The sequence below is a fragment of the Ictalurus punctatus genome, chromosome 6 (assembly GCF_001660625.3).
Source record: "Ictalurus punctatus breed USDA103 chromosome 6, Coco_2.0, whole genome shotgun sequence".
Taxonomy (NCBI): Eukaryota; Metazoa; Chordata; class Actinopteri; order Siluriformes; family Ictaluridae; genus Ictalurus; species Ictalurus punctatus.
The window spans coordinates 17,978,982-18,005,505 of NC_030421.2; the positions used below are offsets into that span (position 1 = coordinate 17,978,982).

Below are 26,524 nucleotides of genomic sequence, written 5' to 3' on the forward strand. Positions count from 1 at the left end.
CCAGTATTTCATAGGCTTGTCCAAATGAGTTGTAGCAAACTTTAAATGAGCTTCAACATGCCTTTTCTTTAGTAATGGAGTCTTGTGGGGTGAGTGTGAACAGTGGAGTGCATTGCCTATTGTTTTCTCTGTGATGATGGCACCTGCTGCCTCCAAGTGTTTTTGGAGCTCTTTCTGAGTGGTCCTTGGCTCTTGGGCTACTCTTCTGACTATTCTTCTGACTCCCTGGTCAGAAATCTTGCAAGGATCTCCTGTGCATAGCCGGTTGATGACGGAGTTATGTTGCTTCCACTTGTGGAAAATGGCCCCAATGGTTCTTACTGGAAGATTCAGACGTTTTGAAATAGGTCTGTACCTGATTCCAATATGTTTCGCAACAATAAGGTTGCAAAGGTCTTGATAGAGCTCTTTGCTTTTACCCATCATGAGATGTTTCTTGTGACACCTTGGTAACGAAAAACATTTATATATACACCATCAATTTATAACCCAGCTGATATTAATTTGCACAGATAGAGGGTATAATTATTTACAGATTTCAAGTGGTTCCTTGCCTTACCTTGCCTTGGAGAATTGGGGGTTTTTTTCAATACTTTTTTCCTGTGTCATTCACTTTATTACACATAACTATATTTATGGACTTTAATGTTGTGAATTATTTATATTTCTGGATTTCTTGAGTTAATACTGATGTCTGGTGAAAATTTCATGTGAATAGCCTCATTGGAAATATTTTTAATGAAATAAATGTTGACGCATCCGATACTTATTTCCCCTACTAACCATTACACTAGATTATAAAGTCAGGCTCCTGCAGTCAGCATTGGTAGTCTAAGTCTGTTTGGTCTTGATCTGTAGTCTCAGGTCATGATTTCAGTACCTTATCACATTCATACATTTACTTACCACAATAAATTATATTCATTTGATCATAAGTTCAAATTTCTAATGCACTATGCACTTTAATTTATATACTAACATTGGGTGGATCGGTGTTGCTTGAAAACAAAGCATTATAATAATTTACAAACTTTGGTCCATAAACTTAATTTCATTGGTAAAACTTAACATTATTATTGAATTGTTACATTGGAAAACAAGTCAACACATGTTATATGACAAGAAAAAGAACTACATTGACATTTACAATACATTTAGTCTATAACCATAGTACTGTCTCTGGTCATGAAGACTAAGTGGTATTTAAACATACATGGTTTCACAGCAGTTGATGCCATTATTTTGATTATTCCATTAAAAGTCCCCAAACGATTACAGTCATATGAAAATGTATGCATTCTGTCTACTATATATTTTAACTCCATTTGATTTTATAACTCAACATAGAATGGTCTAGCCAAATCAGAGTCTCAGTTTATGTGTAATTCACTTACAAAATCTTTTTTTTTTTAATAGCAATAGTCATCCATATATTTTGAATTACACACACACAATTTATTTATATAATATATATATACACACACACACACACACACACACACACACACACACACACACACACACACACACACACATATATATAAGTATTTGCACACAAGCTGTTTCATATTTTCATCAAAAACAGTGGTGCACGTGAATCAGTAACAGGAAACATACAGAGTTCAAATTTTTTGTTTCTTTGTTTTTTGTATTGACTAATAGAACAGCAGGTACAAAGATTTAAATGACTTGCCAGGGTTTTTTTTTTTCCATGATTGGCTCTTTTTTCACTTCAAAATCCCAGATTTGTGCAATACCTTATTTACATTTGGTATCAGCCTTTCTGCGTACTCCCAAATCTTATTGTCCATGATTAGTTTCTCAATGCCCAAATCAGGACGCTTTGGTTCAGTAGTGTGCATGACAATAGCCAAATCATTGGGCACATAGATGGACTTTCCATTGATTTTATAGACAGTGTGCACAGATGCCTGCATCACCTTCCTTGGGTCAACAATCATCTTGCTACAGCAGATGGCCAACCACTTTACCGGCTCTTTGTAAATGTGTCTTAGGATGTTGACGCCAGGCACATGTCTCCACAGAGGAAAATTAAATCTCTCGCTGCCTCTGTTAATTTCCTTGGAGAAGACATAGGTCCAAAAGATGAAGGCCACTGCATAAGGGTTATTTTGCTGAAGCTCTGCCATGAGTTGGTGCAGGGATGAGTGTTGATACGGCATGATGATTTCATCTGCATCAGTCAGAATCACATATTTGGACCTCTGCCTGTTCCTGTGGATACAGTCGTTTATTGTGGCCTGTTGCCCATAGTAGTGAACTTCCCCTGAGTGCAGCTCATAGTTCCAGCCTTTGGATGGCTCTAGGAAGTGATGGATTGGCCAGGGAATGATTTCCAAGATGCCATCTTCTTCATAGCTGCGCAAGACCTTCTCAAGGTCCGGGCCACAGCTGGTGTTGTAGATAACCACGTGATCCACACTAAGCAGTTTGTATGTCTCTATAGTCTGCACAAACTGAAGGACATTATTATACCCTCCAAACAAGCAAGAAATGCATAGTGTGAAGTCCACGTCAAATTCTCTCCCATGCGTCAGGAACTTGTGTATAGGCAAATACAGGTGACTCTGAATCTCTAGAATGTTCTCTGTTCTTGAAATGGTCACATGTGTGGCATTACATGTTGGCTCTATGTTACAAAATGCATCTGTGGTCACAAAAGGGAATCCGAAGTGCTCAACGTGCTTATCCAGTTTAACAACAGATATACTGAGACCATGCTGGTAACAACAAAATATACAGATAAACGGCTCTGGATGGGTTCTATTCATTATAGTAATGATGTTTGCCTGTCCATTTGCCTCATCATTTATGAAAGCAGACACCATTAGGTACCTGGTCCCTCTAATAGGTGTTATTCTGTTGGCTGATAGAGGTGCTGGACAAACTGACCCAGAAAATGTGGAAGGCTTCTGTATTGCAGCTCTTGGTACTGGATCTACTTTGAGACTGAAAAATTGATTGTTCTTCAAATAAATCATTGCTATGCAAAGATATGTAAACAGTATGAAGACTGTGCCAAGGCAAATAGTTCTTGAGTTCCAAATGAGGATAGCCATGTTACCAGCAAAACCCTGTAAAAGATTTGAAAATAATCACTATATATTTTGACTAGAAAGTATTTTAGAAATTTCACAAATATGAATAAACAATTTCTACTTTTCTGCTTTGTCTTTAAAATACAATACTTAATACTTATTTGAAATACATTGTATATGCTAATTTTTCAATAATAAATTCCAGGGAATGTTCCCACAATTTTCATATGTAGTACACAACGACCCTGGAGAAAATACAGTTTGCGCAACATTAATTTTATTAATCAGTCTCTTATAGGAGATGCAGTTCCGTCCTTCCATTTACATGCCCAGTCCAGCCATAAAACTCTATCCGAGCACTGATTGGCTCCCTCCATACCGTGCAACAGCCGATCAGCCGCAACCCTTCCTAATCCCGACCAACTCGCGCTACTAAATCTCGTATCCTGTTTATCATTTACAGCTGGTAAATCCACATAAATACGGTTGAAAGCTGATCACAACTAACAAATGCTTGTAATGGCTTACAACGCTGGCAACTGCCGATAAAAGCTACGCGATAATGGCCGATAAAACATATGTGTTATAAACCGGTAGGCGGACTGTTAAAGTTCCCAACGCATCGACATGAGGAGATCGGTAGCAACCTGGGTTTAAACCCACTAAAAAGGTTTTCGTTTTATTTATTTTGACTTTTCTTCTCGCTTTAAAGGATGCAATTGATGATGAGTGCACGAGATGCACACACAGACAACTCCCTCTCTCAAGGCGCTCCCTTTTCCTCTTCGCCTGCTCACTGCAACACTGAACATTCATTAACTGAATTCTACACAGGTGTGCATTCCTCACCTTCTCCGACTCCGCCCACCATTCACAAACCGGCACTGGAGCACACTCGTCCCTCCACGTAATCGCTGGTTAACGCTATGCCATTTATGAAGGGTCATATACATTCAACCCATTAGGCGTCATAGGTGACCGCCCCACGACACGTCATTAGTATCCACGATGGCCATTTCTTTATTATTATTTATTTTGTTGTTTTTATTATTGAAGTAAATTAAAGTGAATAAAGCTATTTTGATACATGTGCAGGATTTTTTTCGGTTTTGATTTGGTTTATAGTCTTTTTTCCTATGCACCTATCTAACACCTGCAGGTGTGCGAGGTTAATTGTTGATTTAATTAATGAAGTAAAATTGGGGGAGGGGAGTGACGATTAATCTCGCCTAGGGCACTAAATGGGCTAGGAACGGCACTGCATTTGTGGCTGGTAAATGGCGATCAATGGCTGATTAATGCACAGATTAATTACCAGAAAATATTATGTATTTGCACACAAGCTGTTTCATTGACTGGAAAAATGTACTGTCCTTAAAATAAGTTATTGCCATGCAAAGATAATATAAACAACATGAAGACTGTGAAAAGACATATTTCTTGAATTCCAAATGAGTGCTCGAGCTACAGCTTGAGACCCACGAGGCGGTCTCATCCCTAGAGTTTCAGCCTGAGTCTCACGAGGTTGTCTCATCTCCAGAGCTCCAGTATAAAATCAAGTTCATGCTAGAGGTCAACGAGGTGACCTTTCAAGCCATGTTCACATCTGAGGTTGAAGAGACGACCTCACACGCCAAGTTCCTGTCCGAGGTTGAAGAGACGACCTTTCAAGCCAAGTTCCTGTCAGAGGTCGAAGAGACGACCCTCCCAAGACATGTTCCTGTCTGAGATCGATGATGTGACCTTCAACGCCACATTCCAGTCTGAGACCAACATCACGACCAACCAAGTTATGTTCACACCAGAGTCCGTTAATACGACCAACCAAGTTTTCCTTATGCCTGAAATCGATGTTTAATGGAGCTCTTTGGTAAGCCAACCAAAACACTGTCGCAGTAGTCGAGTCTAGATGTAACAAATGCACGTATGAGCTTCTCACTATCTGTGGGGAGAGAATATCCAATACTTTAGAGATGTTACGAAGATGATAATATGCTGTTTTACAAACATTGCTAATATGTTTATTTTTAAACTGAGATCACTGTCAAACATGATCCCTAAATTCTTAAAGCGGTCATTAGCCTCGAGAGACAAGTAGTCTATAAATGGCAGAATTAACTTTCTCTGTGCATCATTTCCGATAATAAGTACCTCTGTCTTATCTTTATTTAGCTGCAGAAAGTTCTGAGACATCCACAAGTTTATGCTCTTTATGCATTTACAAGGGTGATAATCAACTTGTGGGTATCTGGTGCAAGTGAGAGATAGATTGCATGTCATCTGCATACTGATGGAAGCTAATGGCAGTATATATAAGTTAAATACAAAGGACCCAAAATTGAGCCTTGGGGAACACCACAACTTATCACATGATGTCTGGAGGTGTGTGTACCCAGAGCAACATAGTATTCCCTGCCACTTAAGTAGGATCTAAACCAAGCTAGGACTAGGCCTGATAAGCCAACCCAGTTTTGCAGTTGGTCAGGCATAATCCCATAGTCGACTGTGTCAAAGACAGCACTGAGATCTAAAAGAACTAGAATTGATAGATTACCTGAGTCTTATTTTGTTGCAGACCATTTAAAAATTTTAGAAGAGCAGTTTCTGTGCTATAGTTGGACTGAAAGCCAGACTGAAATGTCTCATTAAGATTATTGATGTTGAGATAGTTATTGAGCTGTATGAACACAACTTTTTCAATTATTTTGCCAAGAAATGGAAGATTAGAGATAGGTCTGTAGTTACTGAGCACAGAAGAAAACAAGATTGTTTCTCTTCAGCAAAAGCCTAACAAGGGCTGACTTAAAGATGTGTGGAAAAATTCCTTGCTGGAGGTACAGATTAACAATGCTCAGGGTGGTAATAAAGGATTTAAAACCAATTTAAGAAAGCTGGGGGGTAATAGGTCGAGAGAGCAGCTAGCAGAATTAATAAATGATGTAATCAGGGCAAGCGTGTTAGGGCTGACCACTGAGATAGAGGATAGATTACATTTAACAGCAATAGGTGGAGAGTTAGAAAACAAACCAGCAGGACAAATGCTGACTATGTTTTGCCTTATGATAGTAATTTTATCACTGAAGAAAGCTGCAAACTCACTTCACTGTTCAGTTGTGAAAAGGTCTGATGATATTTGAGGTGAGGGATTTAGCAGCCTATCTATGGTGGAGAATAGGAATCTGGGGTTGTGTTTGTGGCTGTCAATTAAACTTGAAAAGTAAGATTTTCTAGCAGACCTCATTTCATTATTAAGTATTTTCAAGTTGTTTTTATAGACAGATTGGTGAACCAGTTTTTGTTTTTAAGGGGGCAAGAGAGTTAATACATTTGATCAGCCTGACTCTAAAGCTCTCCACTAGAGTGTCTAAAGAAGGGAGTGAAAGAGGGGGGAGAGATGATATGAGCTCCATGAAAATCACAGCTATATCAGCAGTGATAGCACTTAGTAACAGTCCTCTTATCACTCAGTGTTAGTACATGCTGAAACTTCAAAGAAGACACATTATATATGATAATGTTACCAACAAACCCTGAAAAAGACGCATTTGATAATAATTACTAAATATTTTGACTGAAAAGTATTTTTAGTAATTTAGTAAATATGAATGAACAATCTCTATTCTTCTGCTTTTTACTGATTGATAATTGATTAATTATTGATTAACATCAATAATATTGAATGGGGGTTTTATTGACTGTCAATAAAAATGAGTGACAGCATGTCAGTGCAATAAAAAAAAATTAAAGTGGTACAGTAAAAGCCCATCAAACATTACATATCTCTCTATGTAACTATTCACCATGTTTCTATTTGTAATAAATATTTACGCTAAAATGACTGGATATAATACTTATCAAACTACGATAGTGAAAGTAAATTAAGACTCAATTCAGTTCAATTCAATTTTATTTGTATAGCGCTTTTTACAATAGACATTGTCTCAAAGCAGCTTTACAGAAATATCAACACGGTGTATAGATATTAAAGGTGTGAATTTATCCCAACTGAGCAAGCCACTGAGTGGCGACGGTGGCAAGGAAAAACTCCCTAAGATGTTTTAAGAGGAAGAAACCTTGAGAGGAACCCGACTCAGAAGGGAACCCATCCTCATCTGGGTAACAACAGTTAGTGTGAAAAAGTTCATTATGGATTTATATGAAGTCTGTATGTCCTTAGGAGCAGCCGTAGTCCCAGCAGTCTGGAATTAGAGAAGATTTGAGCTCTATCCAGAGGCAGAAAGGATCTGGATCTCTAGTATCTCCATAAATTCGTATGGGGCTTGGCGAAAGGAGAGAGGGAGAAAAAAGATTATTATGACTGCGAAGTAGTAGAACAGAATCTAGTCAGGGTAGGCTTGAGTAAACAAATACGTTTTAAACCTAGACTTAAACACTGAGACTGTGTCTGAGTCCTGAACACTAATAGGAAGACTGTTCCATAACTGTGGGGCTCTATAAGCGAAAGCTCTCCCCCCTGCTGTAGCCTTCACTATTCGAGGTACCGTCAAATAGCCTGCATCTTTTGATCTAAGTAGGCGTGGCGGATCATATAAAACCAAAAGGTCGCTTAGATATTGTGGCGCAAGACCGTTTAGTGCTTTATAGGTTAATAAAAGTATTTTATAGTTAATGCGAGATTTTACTGGGAGCCAATGCAGTATTGATAATATCAGTGTGATATGGTCGTATCTTCTAGTTCTAGTTAGGACTCTAGCAGCTGCATTCTGGACTAACTGGAGCTTATTTATATTCCTACTGGAACATCCAGACAGTAAGGAATTACAGTAATCTAATATAGAGGTGACGAATGCATGAACTAGTATTTCCGCATCATGTAGTGACAATATGTTTCTTATTTTAGAAATATTTCTGAGATGAAAGAAAGCTATCCTAGTAAAATTATCTACATGAGCATCAAATGATAGGCTGGAGTCAATAATCACTCCAAGCTCTTTAACTGCTGTACATGATGAAACAGAAAGACCATCCAGAGTAACCATGTGATCAGAAAGATTACTTCTAGCTACACGTGGACCTAATAAAAGTATTTCTGTTTTATCAGAATTAAGTAGAAGGAAGTTAGCTAACATCCAATGTCTAATGTCCTTTACACAATCCTCAACTTTACTAAGTTTCTGTCTGTCCTCTGGCTTCGCTGAAACATACAATTGTGTATCATCAGCATAACCTTGGAAGCTAATTCCATGTTTACGAATAATTTGACCTAGAGGTAGCATATATAAAGTAAAGAGCAGTGGGCCTAAAACAGAACCCTGTGGAACTCCAAAAGTAACCTCAGTACGCATGGAGAAATCAGCATTTACATCTACGAACTGATAACAATCGGTCAGATAAGACCTGAGCCAGGAGAGGACTGTTCCCTTAATACCAACAACATTTTCTAATCTATCAAGGAAAATAGTGTGAGCTATAGTATCAAAAGCTGCACTAAGGTCGAGTAACACAAGCAGCGAGACACAACCCTGATCGTAGGTCAGTAGAAAGTCATTTACTACTTTAACTAACGCTGTCTCTGTGCTATGATGAGGTCTAAATCCTGACTGATACATTTCATGAATGTTATTCCTATCTAAGTACGAGCATAACTGCTTTGCTACAACCTTTTCTAAAATCTTAGAGATGAAGGGGAGATTTGATATTGGTCTATAGCTGGACAATTGAGACGGGTCAAGATCAGGTTTTTTAATCAAGGGTTTAATAACTGCTAATTTAAGTGATTTAGGTACATAGCCAGTGCATAGGGAAGAATTGATTATATTTAAAAGTGGTTCAATTACTCCTGGACAAATCTGTTTAAACAAACATGTAGGTACGGGATATAGTATGCAAGTTGACGAATTGGCTGAAGAGATTAATGTAGCTAGTTCGGTCTCTCTAAGCGGAGCAAAACACTCTAAACATTGATCTGATATTGTTACATTTTCATGTAATGGGTTTGTTTATTTATTTATTTATTTTTCTCTAATTATTTTCCTTTTGAGTGGAGCCACTCTATCTAGCGTGTAGCGGAGTGTTGACTCCAAGCTTTCAGTCGTCTGATTGAGTTCTATGGGATCTGACGGTGATCCAAATCTAATTGATGTTTCTGAGAGGTTATTTATGAAGCTCGGTGCAGTAGTTGATGTGTAGGTACATTTTACGCGGTAGCGAGGCGAGGTGGAAATATTATGATCAAAATGTATTATGAACGAGATAAGATAATGGTCTGAGACAACTTCTGCAGAAAAATTATAATATTTTCTATACTTAGTCCGTATGTTAGTATGAGGTCAAGAGTGTGACCACCATTATGAGTAGGCCCGATTACATTCTGATTAATCCCTACTGCATCTAAGATGGCCACAACCGCTAATCTTAGACGGTCTTCCAGGTTATCAAAAATGAATATTAAAGTCTCCGACGATTAATGCTTTATCTACAGACACAACCAGGTTTGAGACAAAGTCTGCAAATTCACTAAGAAATTCAGTATATGGCCCTGGGGGTCTGTAAATAATAATTAGAGGAATTGACTTATTTTTTGTGGCTACATAACTTATACTGGTATAAAGAATTTCAAAATAATTAAATTTATGCTTAGGTTTTTGTGTGACGACTAGATTTTTACTATGGATGAGACGAATACGGGCATTCAATATAGATTAAACCCAGATCATTTCAGGTACAGTATGTGCACGCATCTTTATCCATATCAAAGTTTCTTCTATTACATCTGTTAAAGGGGGGATGGGACATTCTATAATATTTTTTCTCCTCTATTTTTGTTGATGAAAAAATAGAGAGATTTTGGTAAAGTTTTTATTTTTTTAAACTACATTTTCGCTCGTCATTTTTTTCGTGAATAATGTTGCATGTTGATATAGTCACAGTTAGTGTTTAATGGTGTCTCGTCTTAGTAAAGGGGAAAAAAAGGTCGTCGATATACATTTTTCCTCATAGTTTTCGTTAATGAAATTAACACTAGTTTAAAATATGATGGAAATCTTTTCTGGATGATCTTTTCTGATTGAAATGCTTCAGCTTCACTAGAAGTAAGATGTTTGGAGAATCAGCAGATCAAGAGCCAGATTATAGTCAAAGAGATGGTTTATTATGCGCACAGAGACAACCTGGGCACTACAGCGTTTCGTAGTCTCAATCTTAGTCTAAACATAAGTTGGATACAGTTGGCTTTTATACCAGATGAACGTGCAAGCAATGCACCCAAAGCCAGTTAAGGAAAACATAAGAGAAAAACATAACACAAAAGACAAAACACCTTGACAAAAACATAATCAAGGACAGAACCCAAAAACATCATGAGACCACGAGTAAGCAAAAATCACACTGAACTGATCTTAAATGATTGAATCATAATCATGGAAAATAAGGAAAAATATTTCACAGACGATGAATATGAGATGACAGCTCAGAATTTCAGCATTAATTTCCTCCTATTTACATCTATGTCTTAAAGAGCTTAGAACATGGCACCTTTTGTTTGAAATCACCCATTTTTTCAAGTAATCAAAAATGTTCTAACATGTGACTGATTGCTGTTTGATGCTGCCCAGGTGTGTCCTGTTAAATTGATTGTTTAAAGTTAAATTAATAGCTCTGAATATCTACACTTGGTTTCAGAATTTGTTGTTAAAAAGGATAAACCAACATGAAGACCAGAGAGCTGCTGTTGTTTCTATTTTTCCAAAAAGTTAAACACTAGTAAGTTTTAAATTCAAGTACTTGCATCAGCTTGTGGATGAAGAAAAACACAAAGAACTATGAGTGAGAAAAGAAAGGGCCCAATTTATTGTCCACCACATGAGATCCACACAGTGAGACATCCCAAAATGATCTTTAAAAAATAATAATAAACAGTTACGGGGCTTACTTTTATACAGTGGAAACACCCCCTGGTTTGCCTAAATACACTTGATTTCTGGGTGATTTCCACAACCATTAAGTCTGAATTTTAGTTGTTTTTTTTTTCTGAAAACTGTTAAGTTTGATTTTCTGGTACTTCTGAAAACTGTTTTTTCACATTTTATTTATTTATTTATTTCCTCTATTTTTAAGGTCGCCCGTTTTCTTGCATGGCTGCTTCAGGAATGAGCTCACTAATCTTTATTGATGATGTAACTCTTGACAGTAGCAGCAGAATGAATTCAGATGTTTATAGGAACATTCTGTCTGCCAATTTACAGAGAAATCCAAATTAATCGAGAGGATCTTTATTAAGCAGAAAGACAATGATCCACAACACACTGCGAGTTCAAGAAAGGATTTAATCACAAGGGAAAAGTGGAAGGTCAGGTTTAGACTGGCCAAGTCAATCCCCAGACATTAACCCAATTCAGTAGCATTTCACCTTCTGAAGAGAAGACTGAAGGGAGAAACACCCCGATACAATCAACAACTGAAAGATTCTGCGGTAAAAGTCTGGAAAAGTAACACAAAAGAAAAAACTAACTATTTGGTGAGATCAGTGAGTTGCACACTTGATGCAGTTATTGCAAGCAAGGGCTATGCAACGAAATATTAGGTGTTTTTTTTTTAGTTCTTTGATCACCTAAAAATTGTGTGGTCTGATACAAACGGTTCTATGTTTTATGTTGTTTAATATGTCTAGATGTCAATACAAGGAAATAAAAGCTGAAATCCTAAACTCTCGACTCATATCCATGTCTTTGGTGTATAGCACAAACAAATGAATTGGCCTTGCTGTTCCAATAGTTTTGTAGGGGAGTACACAACAACCATGGGGAAAAAATACAATGTGCACAGCATTCAATTTATTCATCAGTCTCTTACAGGAGATACAGTCCCATCCTTCCATTTACATAAATTCTAACTAGAATATGTCTAATGCAGTACATTACTAATATTTTGTGCTATTTTCTTGTCAAAATGTTTTCAGAGGCAGGACTTGCACTATAGCTAGCATGTTGGGAATAAATAATTTTAGAAAATTTAAGCTTGTTTACACAAGGGTTGTGAAATACTGAACAGTCTCTTACTTTGCTTGTATAATCCCATTAGTTGTTGTTTGAAAAGCTTGATTGTACATTCAAAACAACATTTTAGGTTTATTCAACACTTTTCATGCATTATATACTGACTGGTTGATCTGATACCATGCCATGTTATCCTAATACTTAACAAGAAACTTCCAAAAGGCTTATAAAAAAAATATGTTTATATAACTAAACCAGAGATGGCACAATTCCACTTTTTCTGTCCAATACTGATACTGAAATGCTGAGAATCAGCTGATACAGACAACCATCCGATATTGTTTTCTTTAAAACTACTAAGCTTTAAAATAGTGCTTTAACTGAAGAGCTGAAACAGTTAAACTCTTCCACACAAATATATTTATAAAGTATAAATAGAATAAAATCAACCCTAACAAAAGAAAAAAAAACAGTTAAGTCTCATTATATGGGAACATATCCAGTTTAAAAAATAAATATATTAAAATCTTTGCCATTTATTACAGGAACAAATATCTGATACACAGTATTCCCCAAAATCCTATCGAATCATTTTTTTCTTGTATCAATCTGATATCACTATTTTGTGCCTGATTGGCACCATCTCTAAACTAAACAGATTTTGGTGACACATCTGAATTTGCTAGTCATTGTACAGGCTGTCTGAAAAGTTTGGAACTCTTGTGGAGGACTAGAAATTGAACTGAATATAACAATTCTGTCATACCATTGAGTTATGAGTAAGCAAACAATATACAGTGCCCTCCACTATTGGCACCTTTGGTATATATGAGCAAAGAAGGCTGTGAAAATTTGTCTTTATTTTTAACTTTTTGATCTTTTGTTTTAAAAAAAATCACTAAAATACTCTGCTCTCATGGATATCAAACAATTGCATACACAACACAGGTTTATATATATATATAAAAAAAATAAATATGTATTTGCTAAATATGTGTGCCACAATTATTGGAACCCTTATGAATTCATTTGAGGAAAATATATTTGAAGTATATTCCCACAGAGATATATAATATAAAAATTGTACATCTGGGTGACTAGAAACAGGAAATTATTCAACCCTGACTTCGTGTTTCACAGGGGTATAAATATGAGGTGACACATAGGTCAAATTCCCTTAGTCATTCATAACAATGGGTAATACCAAGGAATATAGCTGTGATGTGCAGCAAAATGTTGTTGAGCTTCACAAAATGGGAAGTGGCTATAAGAAAATAGCACAAGCATTGAAAATGCCCATTTCCACCATCAGGGCAATAATTAAGAAGTTCCAGTCAACTGGAAATGTTATGAATCAACCTGAAATTGGATGTGTGTCTATACTGTCTCAGTGCACTGTGAAGAGGATGGTTCAAGTGGCCAAAAAATCTCCAAGGATCACAGCTTGAGAATTGCAGTAGTTAGTTGTGTCTTTAATTGTTGGTCAGAAAGTCTCCAAAACTACAAGCCACAAGTTGTTTAGAAGGGTTTCTAGAAAAAAGCCTCTACTCTCATCTAAAAACAAACTCAAGCATCTTCAGTTTGCCAGACACTACTGGAACTTCAAATGGGATCGGGTTCTATGGTCAGATGAAACCAAAATGGAGCTTTTTGGCAATAAACACCAGAGGTGGTTTTGGTGCACACAGAGAGGTAGCCATATGGAAAAGTACCTCATGCCCTCGGTTAAATATGGTGGTAGCTCTTTAATGTTTTGGGGCTGTTTTTCTCCCAGAGGACCTGGACATTTTGTTAGGATACATGGCATAATGGAGTCTATCAAATATCAACAGATATTAAATGAAAACCTGACTGCCTCTGCCAGAAAGCTTAAAATTGGCCATGGTTGGATCTTCCAGCAGGACAATGTTCCAAAACATACATTAAAATCAACACAAAACTGGTTTACTGACCACAAAATCAAGGTCCTGCAATGACCATCCCAGTCCCCTGACTTGAACCCCATAGATAACCTGTGGGGTGAACTGAAGAGGAGAGTCCACCAGCGTGGACCTCGAAATTTGAAGGATCTGGAGAGATTCTGAGTGGAGGAATGGTCTCAGATCTCTTGCCATGTATTCTCCAATCTCATCAGGCATTATAGGAGAATACTCAGTGCTGTTATTTTGGCAAAGTTAGGTAGCACAAAGTATTGACTAAAAGGTTGCCAATAATTGTTGCAAACCTATTCAACAAATACATTTTTTTGGATAAACCTGCGTTTTGTTTGCAACTGTTTGATATCCATGAGAGCAGAGTATTTTTGTGAATTTTTTTTTTTTTTTTTTTTTTTTTTTTTACCAAAATATCAAAACGGTAAACAATAAAGACAATTTTTCACAGTCTTCTTCACCCATATTTACCAAGGGTGCCAATATTAGTAGAGGGCACTGTACAAAACATTGACTCTTTTAAACTTTTCTTAAGAGGCCCAAGTTAAGGTGTGGTAACACCCATTGAAACATCCTGACATCTGAAAATAGCAAGCATGCCAAAGGAAACACCACTTTTCTTCATGGTGTGCTTTACCTTCACGTAATTCACTATGTGCTTATGGGACACTTTGTTGATTGTTACCTCTTTTATTTAATTTTTTTGGCTTAGTATAGTAGCTTTTTGGATAGGTAACTATCGTAAAGTAACTGCATCTTGCTTAAAATAGCCTATTAAGTACAGGATGGTCGCCTTCATGAAATGTTACACACACACACACACACACACACACACACATATACACTCAGACATGGAACACATAGAATAAACTACAATGAATAACGAAACAAATGGCTAACATTCATTTACAGTTTAAGAATCATATTAAAAATATACTATTGACAAAGAAATACATACACTTACCACTGATAAAGAAGAAAAGTACAAAGACAGCTAAGGTCCTCTCTCAATAAGGGTCAGATCAAAATGCCATAATAAGCAGAAGTAGTTTTTTTGTTTGTTTGTTTTTTTTTTTTTTTTTTTAAAGGAAGTAGAAAACGGGAGACCTTAAGAGTAGAGGGAAAAAAACACTGGGTTAAAAGCAACCCCAATTGGGTTATTTTAGTCCAATGGCTGGGTAGATATAGGAAAGAACACATTTTGGGCTTTTTAGGGTAGGTAGCTATCTTAAACTAACTGCATCTTGCTTAAAATGGCCTGTTAAGTACAGGATGGTCATCTTAAAAAACCTTTGGTACAAATAGACCTCTTCACGAATGGCAGGTCAACATATTGCTGCTTGTGTTTTTTCCTTGTGGAGTTGAACCGCCTGCTGGGACAACATCTTAACCTTAGAGGACCAAATTTTTATGAATAGCATTTAAAGGGTGCTATAAGTGTAAAATATGATAACTTAGACAGCGTAACCTTCAAACAGTCTCCATGTTTTCTTCACAGAAGAGGGTACTGAATTACATTACATTACATTTACATTTATTCAATTAGCAGACGCTTTTATCCAAAGCGACTTACAAATGAGAAAGATACAAGCAAAGCGATATCAAGCAGAGAACAATACAATAAGTGCTACCATACGAGATCCATTAATTGAATTCCAGAAGAAGCAAAGTGCAGAGTAGAGGTGTAAGTGCAACTTTTTTTTTTTTTTTTAATTATGAGTTTGTTAGGTGTTCATTGAAGAGGTGGGTCTTTAGTTGTTTTTTTGAAGATGCTGAGAAATTCTGCGGTCCGGATTGATATTGGAAGTGCATTCCACCTCTGAGGAACAGTTAGTGTGAAGGTTCTGGAAAGAGACCTTGAGCCACGCTGAGTTGGAACTGCTAAACGTCGGTCGCTAATCGATCGCAGATTGCGAGAGGGAACGTAGGCCTTCAGGAGAGAGTTGAGGTAGGAGGGTGCTGTTCCTGACAAGGTCTTGTAGGTGAGCATCAAGGCCTTGAACTTGATGCGGGCAGCTACAGGAAGCCAGTGGAGGGAGATGAAGAGGGGTGTGACATGTGTTCTGGCTATTTTATTAGCCAGAACTTTTTTTTTAGCCTGAAATTTTATTATTTCATAGGCTATTTTATTAAATAGCCTATGAATTCACTTCACCACCAATTTTATGCAAGACATACTGCAAAAGAATGCATTTCTCTCATTGTTTTTTGCTAAAATGATCATTAGAAGGAAAGTCAGCTTTCAAAGAGACCAGTTTCAGATTAGAAATGCATAGCACAAGGGAAATATTAACCACACCAACTAAACACTGATTTTTTTTTTTAATCAAGAAGTGAAACCCACAGGCACAGATGTTGGACAGCAGATCTTCTCGGGGAGGAAGTTCAAGGATGTTCCCACAAACTGTAAAAGCGGCAGTAGAAACCAACATCATGATGAGCAAGAAAATTAGCACAATGTAGCATATTATTCAAGTCTATGCAATGTGGCAAGGATCAGTGATTGAGGATGAAGTCATATAGAAAAAAACTTGTTTTAGTCAACACATTCCCCAAAATGCAAAAGACTGAAGCATAAATTTAGCCTTTAAACAGCATTAGTTACAGGTATACTTTTACTAATAGCACCTTAAGCTAGTGGAGAAAATCAAGCTCATAATCATGATGCAAAAATATGAGGGGTCAAATTAAAATAGATAGATAAAATATAAAGTGTGAGAAGAGAAACAATGAGAGGAATTTGCACAAAATAACCACTATTTCAATCAGACAAACTATTTAATTGAAGTGAAATGAGTATGAGACAGATTTTGTTGTAGCTGAGTAACTAGCCTGTAGCAAAAGCCAATAATAATTAATTTTGGATGAAGAAAAAAAAAGGAAAATAAAAAAGCATTTTATAATAATATAATAAAACCTCTGTAGTAGACTCTGATTTAATGTGATTTTCTGTGGGTAGATTTTTAAAAATATATATATTTTATTCCATATTTTGTTTTTTAAATTAAAATTCATGATTTTTTTTTCTTTTGGGGGTATAAATTTACAGAGTGTGCATCATTTTATTAATTAGATAAATTTATAAGCAAAAAATATAGTTATCTTTTGTGGCCGCTAAATCTACATTAATATTCTATGACCTCAATTTAGAATACTGTGCACATATTAAAATAAACATATTAAAGATGTTTCATTAAATATATATATATATATATATATATATATATATATATATATATATATATATATATATATATATATATATATTAATGTGGCATTTCCAGAGCTCTAAAGTGTTTATATGAAGACTGATATGATCATCATAATTGTAAACATGATTTTGAAAATGCAGACTGAAGAAGGAAATTGTGTGACTTTCTGTCCTGTCAAATGTAATACAATGTAGTATCAAAAACAAGGGACAATTAAAATTAATAATAATAATAATAATAAAGAATAATATGATTATATATGAATGAAATGAAGCAAACATAGAAATAAATCTAATAGGGCACTACTATATCGCTGCTGCATGAACAGTGTGAGTTGTAATTATTCCATGAATGACTACATATTTAACAATATGGCTGCCACACTCATGATTCATCTGTTATAAGATAGCACATGGTCCTACACATCCTTTTATTTTGCAGGGTTTTTTTTTTAACATGCGCTGTCAGTTACTCAGTGTACACAGAGTTTAGTGAAGTTTAATTTGAGTTTCATTTAATGACACCATGACTATTAACTTGGGGTCATTAAATTGTTATGTGTGTGCAGGATTTAGGCTATTTTTATTCACACTTTTAATTCACTATTTTGATTAAATCAAATAAACAAAATAATGCTAGAGTGGATAATTAGATGCCCTCTCCTTTAAAGAAAACATGCAGACAGCTTGAGGTTTAACCTAAATGACTTAGCACTCATTTACTACACTTATAGCTTACTACAAGTGTTTATACTACAGATAAATTCTATCTGTGCGTGGAATTTTGGTATTATATCCTCACCGTGCATGCATAACTCTGAATGTGGCCGAAAGTGACTGAATGATGAGGTTTTACTAGCAGTAAATACCACTGTCATAAAGGAACTTAGGGTTAAAGTTTCCATTGTGCCAAGTTTTTGTTCTGAATGCTCACCTTCATGGACTGTTGCAAGGCCAAGATATTGATTAACAAAACTGGGTGGTATGACCATGGGTAGAAATCCTGAGTTTAACTACAAATTAACCTATTATCATGTGAGTGTAAAAAAACAACAGTGAAGTAATGTTGCAGAAGAGACTAATCTCCTTAAAAAAAAAAACAACAAAAAAAAAACCTATCCTTTGGACTGAAAAACAATCCATTTGCTGGGTTGAAATTAACAACCCAATTTGATGGATTAGTTTAGCCCAAAATGTGTTCAGTCCTATATTTACCCAGCCACTGGGCTAAAATTACCCAATTTTTAAACCAGTGCTTTAGAGTGTATGGAATGAGCAGCTTGCACATCTGGAAAGGCATCGTCAATACTGAAAGGTATATACAGGTTTTAGAGCAACATATGCTTCCATAGAGATTCCATCCCATCGTTATTTCTGAGAGACTCTGCCTCTCTGAGATACTCTTTTTATACCCAATCATGTTACTGACGTGTTGCCAATTAACCTAATTAGTTGCATAACGTTCCTCCAGCTGTTTCAGCCATCAAATTCAAAATGATCTTATTTTTTTTCGTAAATGGTACATTTACTACGTTTAAACATTTGATATGTTTTCTATGTTCTATTGTGAATAACATATGGGTTTATTAGGTTTGCAAATCATTCGCTTTCTGTTTTTATTGACATATTACACAGCAGCCCAACTTTTTTTTGGAATTGGGGTTGTATGTATTTATGTGATAAAATGTTTTAGTAAGCTGTAGGCAAGAGTTAGGAATATATTTGAACATAAGTAGCCAATTAAAATCCTTTATTTAATAACTGGCAAGGCTACTTTCTGGAATGCGGATACTGACCATGTAGTGGTTATTTCATATACATTGTACCTTTTCATAAATATTTGTTAGTATTTGCCAGCCTTTTTATATGTAATATACTGTATATATTACAACTATAATCAACTACAGCACAATCAATTTTCTCAAATGTATTTTTACAGACATAGAAACATGAGAGTCAACTCATTTTGTACTTAAAAAAGTAATTTTAAAAGTGTAGGTTAATCCCAGGGAAAAAAGTGTACATATTCACTGATGTTTTTCAAGTGGTGAAGTATTTAAAATAAACCTGTTCTTCTTCTGGCTCATTGCAGTGCTAGGAGTTACTTGTTATACACAGTATATCAGTAAGGCCCACTGTCTCCTCTGCTGACCATACTAACGCTTTCCCTGCAATAACAGAACTTAAAACATAAAGTAACATAAGTTGAATCTATTACATTACTTGGCATTCAACCAAATACAACAGCACACCTTCAAAGATCTTGTGGAGTCCATGCCTCGACTGGGTCAGAGCTGTTTTTGGTGGCACAAGAAGGACCTACACAATATTAGGCAGGTGGTTTTAAGGTTATGGCTGATGGCTATGTCTGATGGTATCACACATTAATAATGCTCATTTCAATAGGTGAAAATAATAATTTATTGAAAAAAGGCACCAAAATTCAGTGTGAAATTATTACATTGTCTTTTTTTTTAATGAAACAACATTATACAGTGGGGGAAATAAGTATTGAACGCATCAACATTTTTTTCAGTAAATATATTTCCAATGAGGTTATTCACATTCAAATTTCACTAGACATCAGTATTAACTCAAGAATTCTGCAAATATAAAATAATTCACAACATTAAAGTCCATAAATAAAGTTATGTGTAATAAAGTGGAATGAAACAGGAAAAAAGTATTGAACATGCTGAGAAAAAGCAGTTCTCCAAGGCAAGGTAAGGCAAGGAACCAAGTGAAATCTGTAAGTAGTTAGAAAGCAATTATACCTACTATCTGTGGAAAATTTATATCAGCTGGGTTAGTAAATTGATGGTCTATAAAAAGGCTTTTCGTTACCAAGGTGTCGCACAAGGAACATCTCATGATGGGTAAAAACCAAGAGCTCTCCCAAGACCTTTGTAACCTTATTGTTGCAAAACATATTGATGGAATCGGACACAGAAGTATTTCAAAACTTCTGGATCTTCCAGTAAGCACCACTGGGGCAATTATCTGCCAGTGGAAGCAACATCACTCCATCATCAACCAACCATGAACAGGAGCTCTTTGCAAGGTTTCTGACCAGGGAGTCAGAAGAATAGTCAGAAGTGTAGCCCAAGAGCCAAAGACCACTCAGAAAGAGCTCCAGACACACTTGACGGTAGCAGGTACCATTGGCACAGAGAAAGAAATACGCAGTGCTATGCAGTGCATTGCTATGCATGCTCAACCCGCAAGACTCCACTTTCAAGGCTCATTGAAAGTTTGCTACAACTCATGTGGACAAGCCTATGAAATACTGGGAGAGTGTAGTCTAGTCAGACGAGATCAAAATTTAACTTTTTTGGCTGTCATACTACACACCATGTTTGTAGAAGAAATGGCACTGCACATCGCCCTTAAAACACTATACCAACAGTGAAGTTTGGAGGTGGAAGCATCATGGTGTGGGGCTGTTTTTCATCGCATGGAACTGGCAGACTTCATATAATTGCAGGAACGATGAATGGAGCCCTTTACCGGGATCTTCAGAAGATTCTACTGCCATCCACCAGGATGATGAAGATGAGACGTGGGTGGACCTTCCAGCAGGACAACGATCCAAAGCATACAGCAAAGGAAACTCTTAATTAGTTTCAGAGAAAAAGAATAAAGGTGTTAGAATGGCCCAGTCAATCACCTGACTTGAAACTAATTGAACAAGATTTAAAGACAGTATGTTTAGAGGAATGGGCCAAAATCACACCTGAATACTGCGGCCCATTTAATTTCTTCATACAGGAAGCGTCTTGAAGCTGTCATTACAAACAAAGACTTCTCCACTAAGTATTTAAACAAATTTCAGTTAGTGTATTCAATACTTTTTTCCTGTGTCATTCCACTTTATTATACAACATTTTTTTGGACTTTATTGTTGTAAATTCTTTATATGTGTGGATTTCTTGAGTTAATACCAAAGTCTAGTAAAAATTTCATGTGAATAACCTCATTGGAAATATATCTGAAAAAAAAATGTTGACTCATTCAATAATTATTTCACCCACTGTACCTGCATTCATACACTATGTAGTCGATTACTCTCCTAGAAAAACATGTTTCAAGAAGGGATCTTAGTTTCCTAAAAGTATTGCTCTTGAAAACCTTTCTCATAGACCTGAAGGTAAAATGTAAATTCCTGTATTTACTTAATTACTTGAGTAAGAATGAACATCAATCATCATTAAAACTACTCTTATAAATACAATTTATTAAAGAAAAAAGCCATTGCTGTTCAACATGTTTTGCACTAAAATTAGAATGTGATGGATCTTTTTTAAAAATGAAGTGCGGATAGAGATTTGACTCTACTTTGAAGTATTAATTATTTTTCACATACATTCTCAATCCCTGCTCATTCGCACAACCTTTGGCATAATAGCACTCATTTTTTTCCAATACAATATCTAATGTTGAAAGTGTTTTAGCCATCCAAATTTGAATGTTTTTGCTCCAAAGTCCTGATGTCACCAGCACAGGCTCAACAATACAATCAAACAATGCAAGTGTGTCACCTGTGTATATTATTAAATTTAAGTTGGTCTTAATGGTAAGACAGTATACAATACTTTTTAAAGTGATTCTCCACAATTATAACTTTGCCTATAAAATGTGTAGGAGGATGGTTTGGGCCCAGAGAAAACTTGACACAAGGGTCTCTAGAAATTAGAACGCAGGTAACAGAATAAACTGACTGACTTTCACTGAGATAATAAACTGCCATTCAAAATCTTTATTTCTGTAAATGCTTATTTTCCAGTGCAAAAAGGAATGATGTATGGCTGTGTGTATCTCTGCAGAGGAACCTGTCAAAGATAGCCAGCAAATTACATATCAGTCAGAGCCTCTGTCTTCTCGAGTCACATACTGCAGACCGTGATCCCCATAGGCATCATAGCTCTCGAAAGTAGGATACTGGAGCCACTCTGGTTTGTAAGTGGTTGTACTGTACACAAAGGCATCAGTGGTACCGCCCACTTGAGGTGTTCCCTCTCCTTCTCCAACCCACTCCTCAACTTCAAGCAGGACCTGTGTTCGCTGATACATTTGTGGACAGCTTTCAAACCAATCAAGGAACTTCAGCATTGGATCATCCACACTGTAGATTTCCCCCTGGACACGTTGTCCCTCTCCAGGAACGTTGAGGAGGAAGGGGATATTGTGCTTGTCTGCTATCACCAGGGGGTATTTTTCAACAGTGCGAGCACAGCCAAGGAACTTGGCATTGCCTTTGGTAGAGTCCAGCATCCTATAGTGGTTGGGTTGGCCCTTTTTAAGAGTGCCATATACAAATATATGTGTCATCTGAGTAGCTGGTAGAAGAAAGCTAAAAATCCCCTTTTAGGAGAAAAAAAACAATACTATGAATAAAAATCTTTAAATGGTCTAGTGTTGTTCATACCAAAAACAACTATCAAAACTCTTTTCACATTATAACTGATAGGAGTGAGTGTGAAAATTTGTATTCTTGCAATTAACCTTAATGATACTGGTATATCATTTGACAAAGAAGACTCTGCTTACCAGAGTTGTAGGAAATAACCTTCTCATCCAAGAAGAAAAGTCCTGTAAAATAAAAGTGATTATAAACAGATGTTGTTGTTTTCGTTTTTGTTTGTTTGTTTGTTTGTTTGTTTGTTTGTTTTGGGGGTTTTTTGGTGCAAAAAAAAAAGGTTTATTTGCACAATGAGTGATTATATGACCTAGACTTTCTGTTGGTCTATTAACAAAGACTCATTAAAGGCACTCTTAAACCACCATCCATTTACTTCCTTAAAATATTCTACAACTTTAAAACTAAGGGTTTATTTCAACTACTCAGGCATTAAAATCAGTTGGATCAGCTTTCCCTTCCGAGTCTGTTTATATGGAATCAGTGTTATGGACTTAAATGAACCTTTACCTTGACTGCTAGCTACATTTTTAAATTAAGTTGCCCATACAAGTTTATATTATAACGGGGACAAGTTGAAAAAGAACTGTACAAGTGGTCAGCTTGTGACAAGTGATCAACTGGATCTTGGAAGCGATTGAGACGAACTAAAACAACCGCTTGAATTCAGTGTTGCCAAATCTACTGACTTTGCTGGTAAATGTGTCATACATTAGCACACTTCTGCACTCTGTACAGCTCTCCAGCTCATATCACAACTGCTGGTTATATGATTTGAGACAGCGGATTCATTTGACTGACCACCAAGGTGTAAAGGCTAACTTGAGTCGTGCTTGCACAAGTTGACGTTCCCAATGACTGATCACCATGTCTGTCCTGCCTGCCTTCTTTGAAATTCTCTTCATAACTACATTTACAAGCAATTAAATGAGAGCTATTCCATCCAAAACTATTTTCCTTCATGTCTGATTTCCAGCTACTCACTCCCACTGTTTCTTTTTGTCTGCATTTTTTATAGAAATTATAGTATTTTGTAAATGTAAATAGTTGGTTTGACTCTACTTTATAACTACATAAATAGTTAGTTTGGGGTGCCATGAAATTATTAAATTATTTTCTGATAAAACTCTATTCTATTCTACCGTGATTATTCAAAGTATAGGCAAATTAGTCTGTATCATTTGGTAACTTCTAGCACTTTTTGAGCATGCCTTGTTGATTTATCATCTGAAAAGTGTTAGCGACATTAGTCAAATGTTGTGCTGTATTGTTGTAATTAAACTACACTTTAGTGACAGAAGGGAATTGTGTAGTCTTACAGTTTCAAAATAATCTCAGTGCAAATGAGAAAAGAGTTTTGTCTTCAACATGGAAAATATCACTTGAGCAATTGTGTTAATCTTCCATTTATTACAATTACACACTGAACAGAGTAACACTTCAGATTGCTTTAGATCTCACTGTTACACTGTGTTGCTTTCCTCTAATGAAGGTTAATTTTGAGAATGGATCCAACTGTGATATTTTGGGCTTGTCTGTTTATTTTTTTATTTTTTTTATTTTTTGCAAGTAATCTATACTCTGACCATGTACAAGTCCCATTCACTACTTCAACACTGTCCCAGTCCAGTTGAAGCACACTATTTTTTTTTTGTAGATTTTACACTCACATCAATTAGGCCTATTTATAAAACTAAAATAATTCTGCACATTTAATAACATTATAAGCTCTATCAACATATAGAAATACCTTTCTGCCTGCATATATTATTTAAAATTCATATATATATATATATATATATATATATATATATATATATATATATATATATATATATATATATATATCCATCCATCCATCTTCAACCACTTACTCCTTTTCAGGGTCCCGGGGAACCTGGAGCCTATCCCAGGGAGCATTGGGCACAAGGCGGGGTACACCCTGGACACGTTGCCAGTTCATCACAGGGCACACAATCACACACCCATTCATACACTACGGACACTTTAGACACGCCAATCAGCCTACCATGTATGTCTTTGGACTGGGGGAGGAAACCGGAGTACCCGGAGGAAACCCCCGCAGCACGGGGAGAACATGCAAACTCCGCACACACAGAGCCGCGGGAGAGAGCCACAGAGCGAGGCGAACGTGCTAACCACTAAGGCACCGTGCGCCCCTATATCATATATATATATATATATATATATATATATATATATATATATATATATATATATATATATATATATATATATATATATGTAGATAGATAGATAGATAGATAGATAGATAGATAGAGATATCTGTCTAGTGGACAGAAATGAACAGTTTTTCAACACTTAGAAATCTTTGACGCTTCACTTCGCTTCGTCAGTAGTTTTAGAAACTAAAGAATATTTCTCCGTTAACTTTTTTGTCATTTTAAACTTAATGTGTATGAAGAAATTTTTCAAAGTCATATCCATTCATTATCCTCCCAAGTTCAATTAAACCTAGTGTAATATATGTGAAATAAAAAAAAATTCTGTGCAATACCTTATTATTTATTGTCTTTCGATGGCATCTGTTGGCTTGATGCAAACGATATCGGACTGTACATGTATTCTGACAATAAAAATCTACGTAGTGCTCTTTGTAGAGGTTTCTCTCCAACTGAGTTAAACCCATTCCTTCCGCACCACAGAGCATCAGGACTACATGACATAATCGAATACGGCGCATGCGCAAGTGTGTGCGCATGCGAGTTTAAGCTTTATGAGTCAACATTTCAGAGCCTGAATTATTTTTCGTAACACAGGCTAGACTTCCGTGGTCTGTGATACCCATCATCCTTTCGTTTTTGTAAATCGGCTACTGTAATTTGACCATAGAAATGCTGCCTGAGTAAACAGAGCTATCCTGTATATTACCTGTATGGGTGTTATGTGTTACATGTGTCTGTTTGAAGATGAAACTATGAAAGGCTTCAGGTTTACGTATCATCGCATTTTACAAATAGTAGAGGGGAACAGACCGAAATCTTACCTGAATATAAAGTTAAAGAAATCCTACTTTTCCGAAAATATTTGGGAAAATTTGTAAGAATGCCAAATGCCTCAATAATTCTTATACTAGTGCACTACATAGGTAATAACGTGCCTGAGTCTGCCCTCTATGTAGTGCTCTAGATATTCAATATGAAGCTTGGTTAAAAGCAGGTAGTACTACACTATCCCGGCTTTTCAACGTAAAGGTCCTCCTTTCTTGAGGGAGTACAGTGACCAACAGTGTTGCTGCTCAAAAAGATGTGATTCTGCCACAAATAAAATCACAACAAGTGATATAGGTGCATAGGTACTGCAACATTAATTATGACAGCATTGTATTTACAGAGAACAAAAAATTACAGACACACAAGGAGAGGTTAATATAGTTTATTGTGTACTTCCTAAAGGGTATCTGAAAATGCATAAACAATCTCTGTGAGCAGATTCCTGAGCAATCTCCTTCCCAGAGCTGACGATGCGCCACACACACACACACACACACACACACATAGTGAACATGCTTCACAGTCAGGCAACAAACACACCAACTTAACATTTAACACATATAAGTCATACCTTGCTACCAGAAAGCCTTATAAATATGACTCAGGCAAATGTGAGACTGGTTATACTTGAGAAATGTGATGCCATGTCTTGTTTTTAAGGCTCACTGTACTTTTACAAACAGGAATGAAGGACTAACAATACAATGGCAGCTTGTTAATCAAATCCTCTTCAACCTCACACAAATCTAGAGGGTGCATGTGGAAACTGTATACAACTCTATTCAAATCCACGGGTCAGTGCTTCTATGTTGTGTGTTTCAAAGTCAGCCTTTTTATATATATATATATATATATATATATATATATATATATATATATATATATATATATATATATATATATATATATATATATATA

The 26,524-nt window shown here is 36.1% G+C and overlaps 2 protein-coding genes across 5 annotated transcripts; both read right to left on the reverse strand.

Annotated features, from left to right (window-relative positions):
• Positions 1-947: 947 nt before the first annotated feature.
• On the reverse strand, positions 948-15,029 carry LOC108266552 (uncharacterized). 2 transcript variants are annotated; one of them, XM_017470024.3, is made up of 2 exons: positions 14,909-15,029; positions 948-3,095 (listed from the first exon to the last, which is right to left on the reverse strand). In XM_017470024.3, exon 2 carries the CDS (start codon positions 3,078-3,080, stop codon positions 1,728-1,730), a length of 1,353 nt encoding a protein of 450 aa, XP_017325513.1. In that variant the 5' UTR covers positions 3,081-3,095; positions 14,909-15,029; the 3' UTR covers positions 948-1,727. The 2 variants fall into 2 exon arrangements, with proteins under 2 accessions (XP_017325513.1, XP_017325512.1); XM_017470023.3 differs by lacking the exon at positions 14,909-15,029 and adding an exon at positions 3,909-5,215.
• A 4,529-nt stretch (positions 15,030-19,558) lies between these two features.
• On the reverse strand, positions 19,559-25,755 carry ggact (gamma-glutamylamine cyclotransferase). 3 transcript variants are annotated; one of them, XR_008396502.1, is made up of 4 exons: positions 25,111-25,292; positions 22,703-22,744; positions 20,889-22,516; positions 19,559-20,767 (listed from the first exon to the last, which is right to left on the reverse strand). XR_008396502.1 is itself a non-coding variant. In XM_017469029.3 (3 exons), exons 2-3 carry the CDS (start codon positions 22,727-22,729, stop codon positions 22,013-22,015), a joined length of 531 nt encoding a protein of 176 aa, XP_017324518.1. In that variant the 5' UTR covers positions 22,730-22,744; positions 25,600-25,755; the 3' UTR covers positions 19,559-22,012. The 3 variants fall into 3 exon arrangements, 2 of the variants coding, with proteins under 2 accessions (XP_017324518.1, NP_001187488.1); XM_017469029.3 differs by lacking the exon at positions 25,111-25,292 and adding an exon at positions 25,600-25,755 and having other exon boundaries at positions 19,559-22,516; NM_001200559.1 differs by lacking the exon at positions 19,559-20,767 and having other exon boundaries at positions 21,896-22,516; positions 25,111-25,219.
• Between the last annotated feature and the right edge of the window lie 769 nt (positions 25,756-26,524).

Coding starts and splice junctions, on each gene's coding strand:
- ggact (XM_017469029.3), bottom strand. CDS start 22,729: ATGAGAAGGTTATTTCCTACAACTCTG. Junction 22,517..22,702: donor GGTTATTTCCTACAACTCTG/GTAAGCAGAGTC, acceptor TTCTCCTAAAAG/GGGATTTTTAGCTTTCTTCT.
- LOC108266552 (XM_017470024.3), bottom strand. CDS start 3,080: ATGGCTATCCTCATTTGGAACTCAAGAACTATTTGCCTTGGCACAGTC.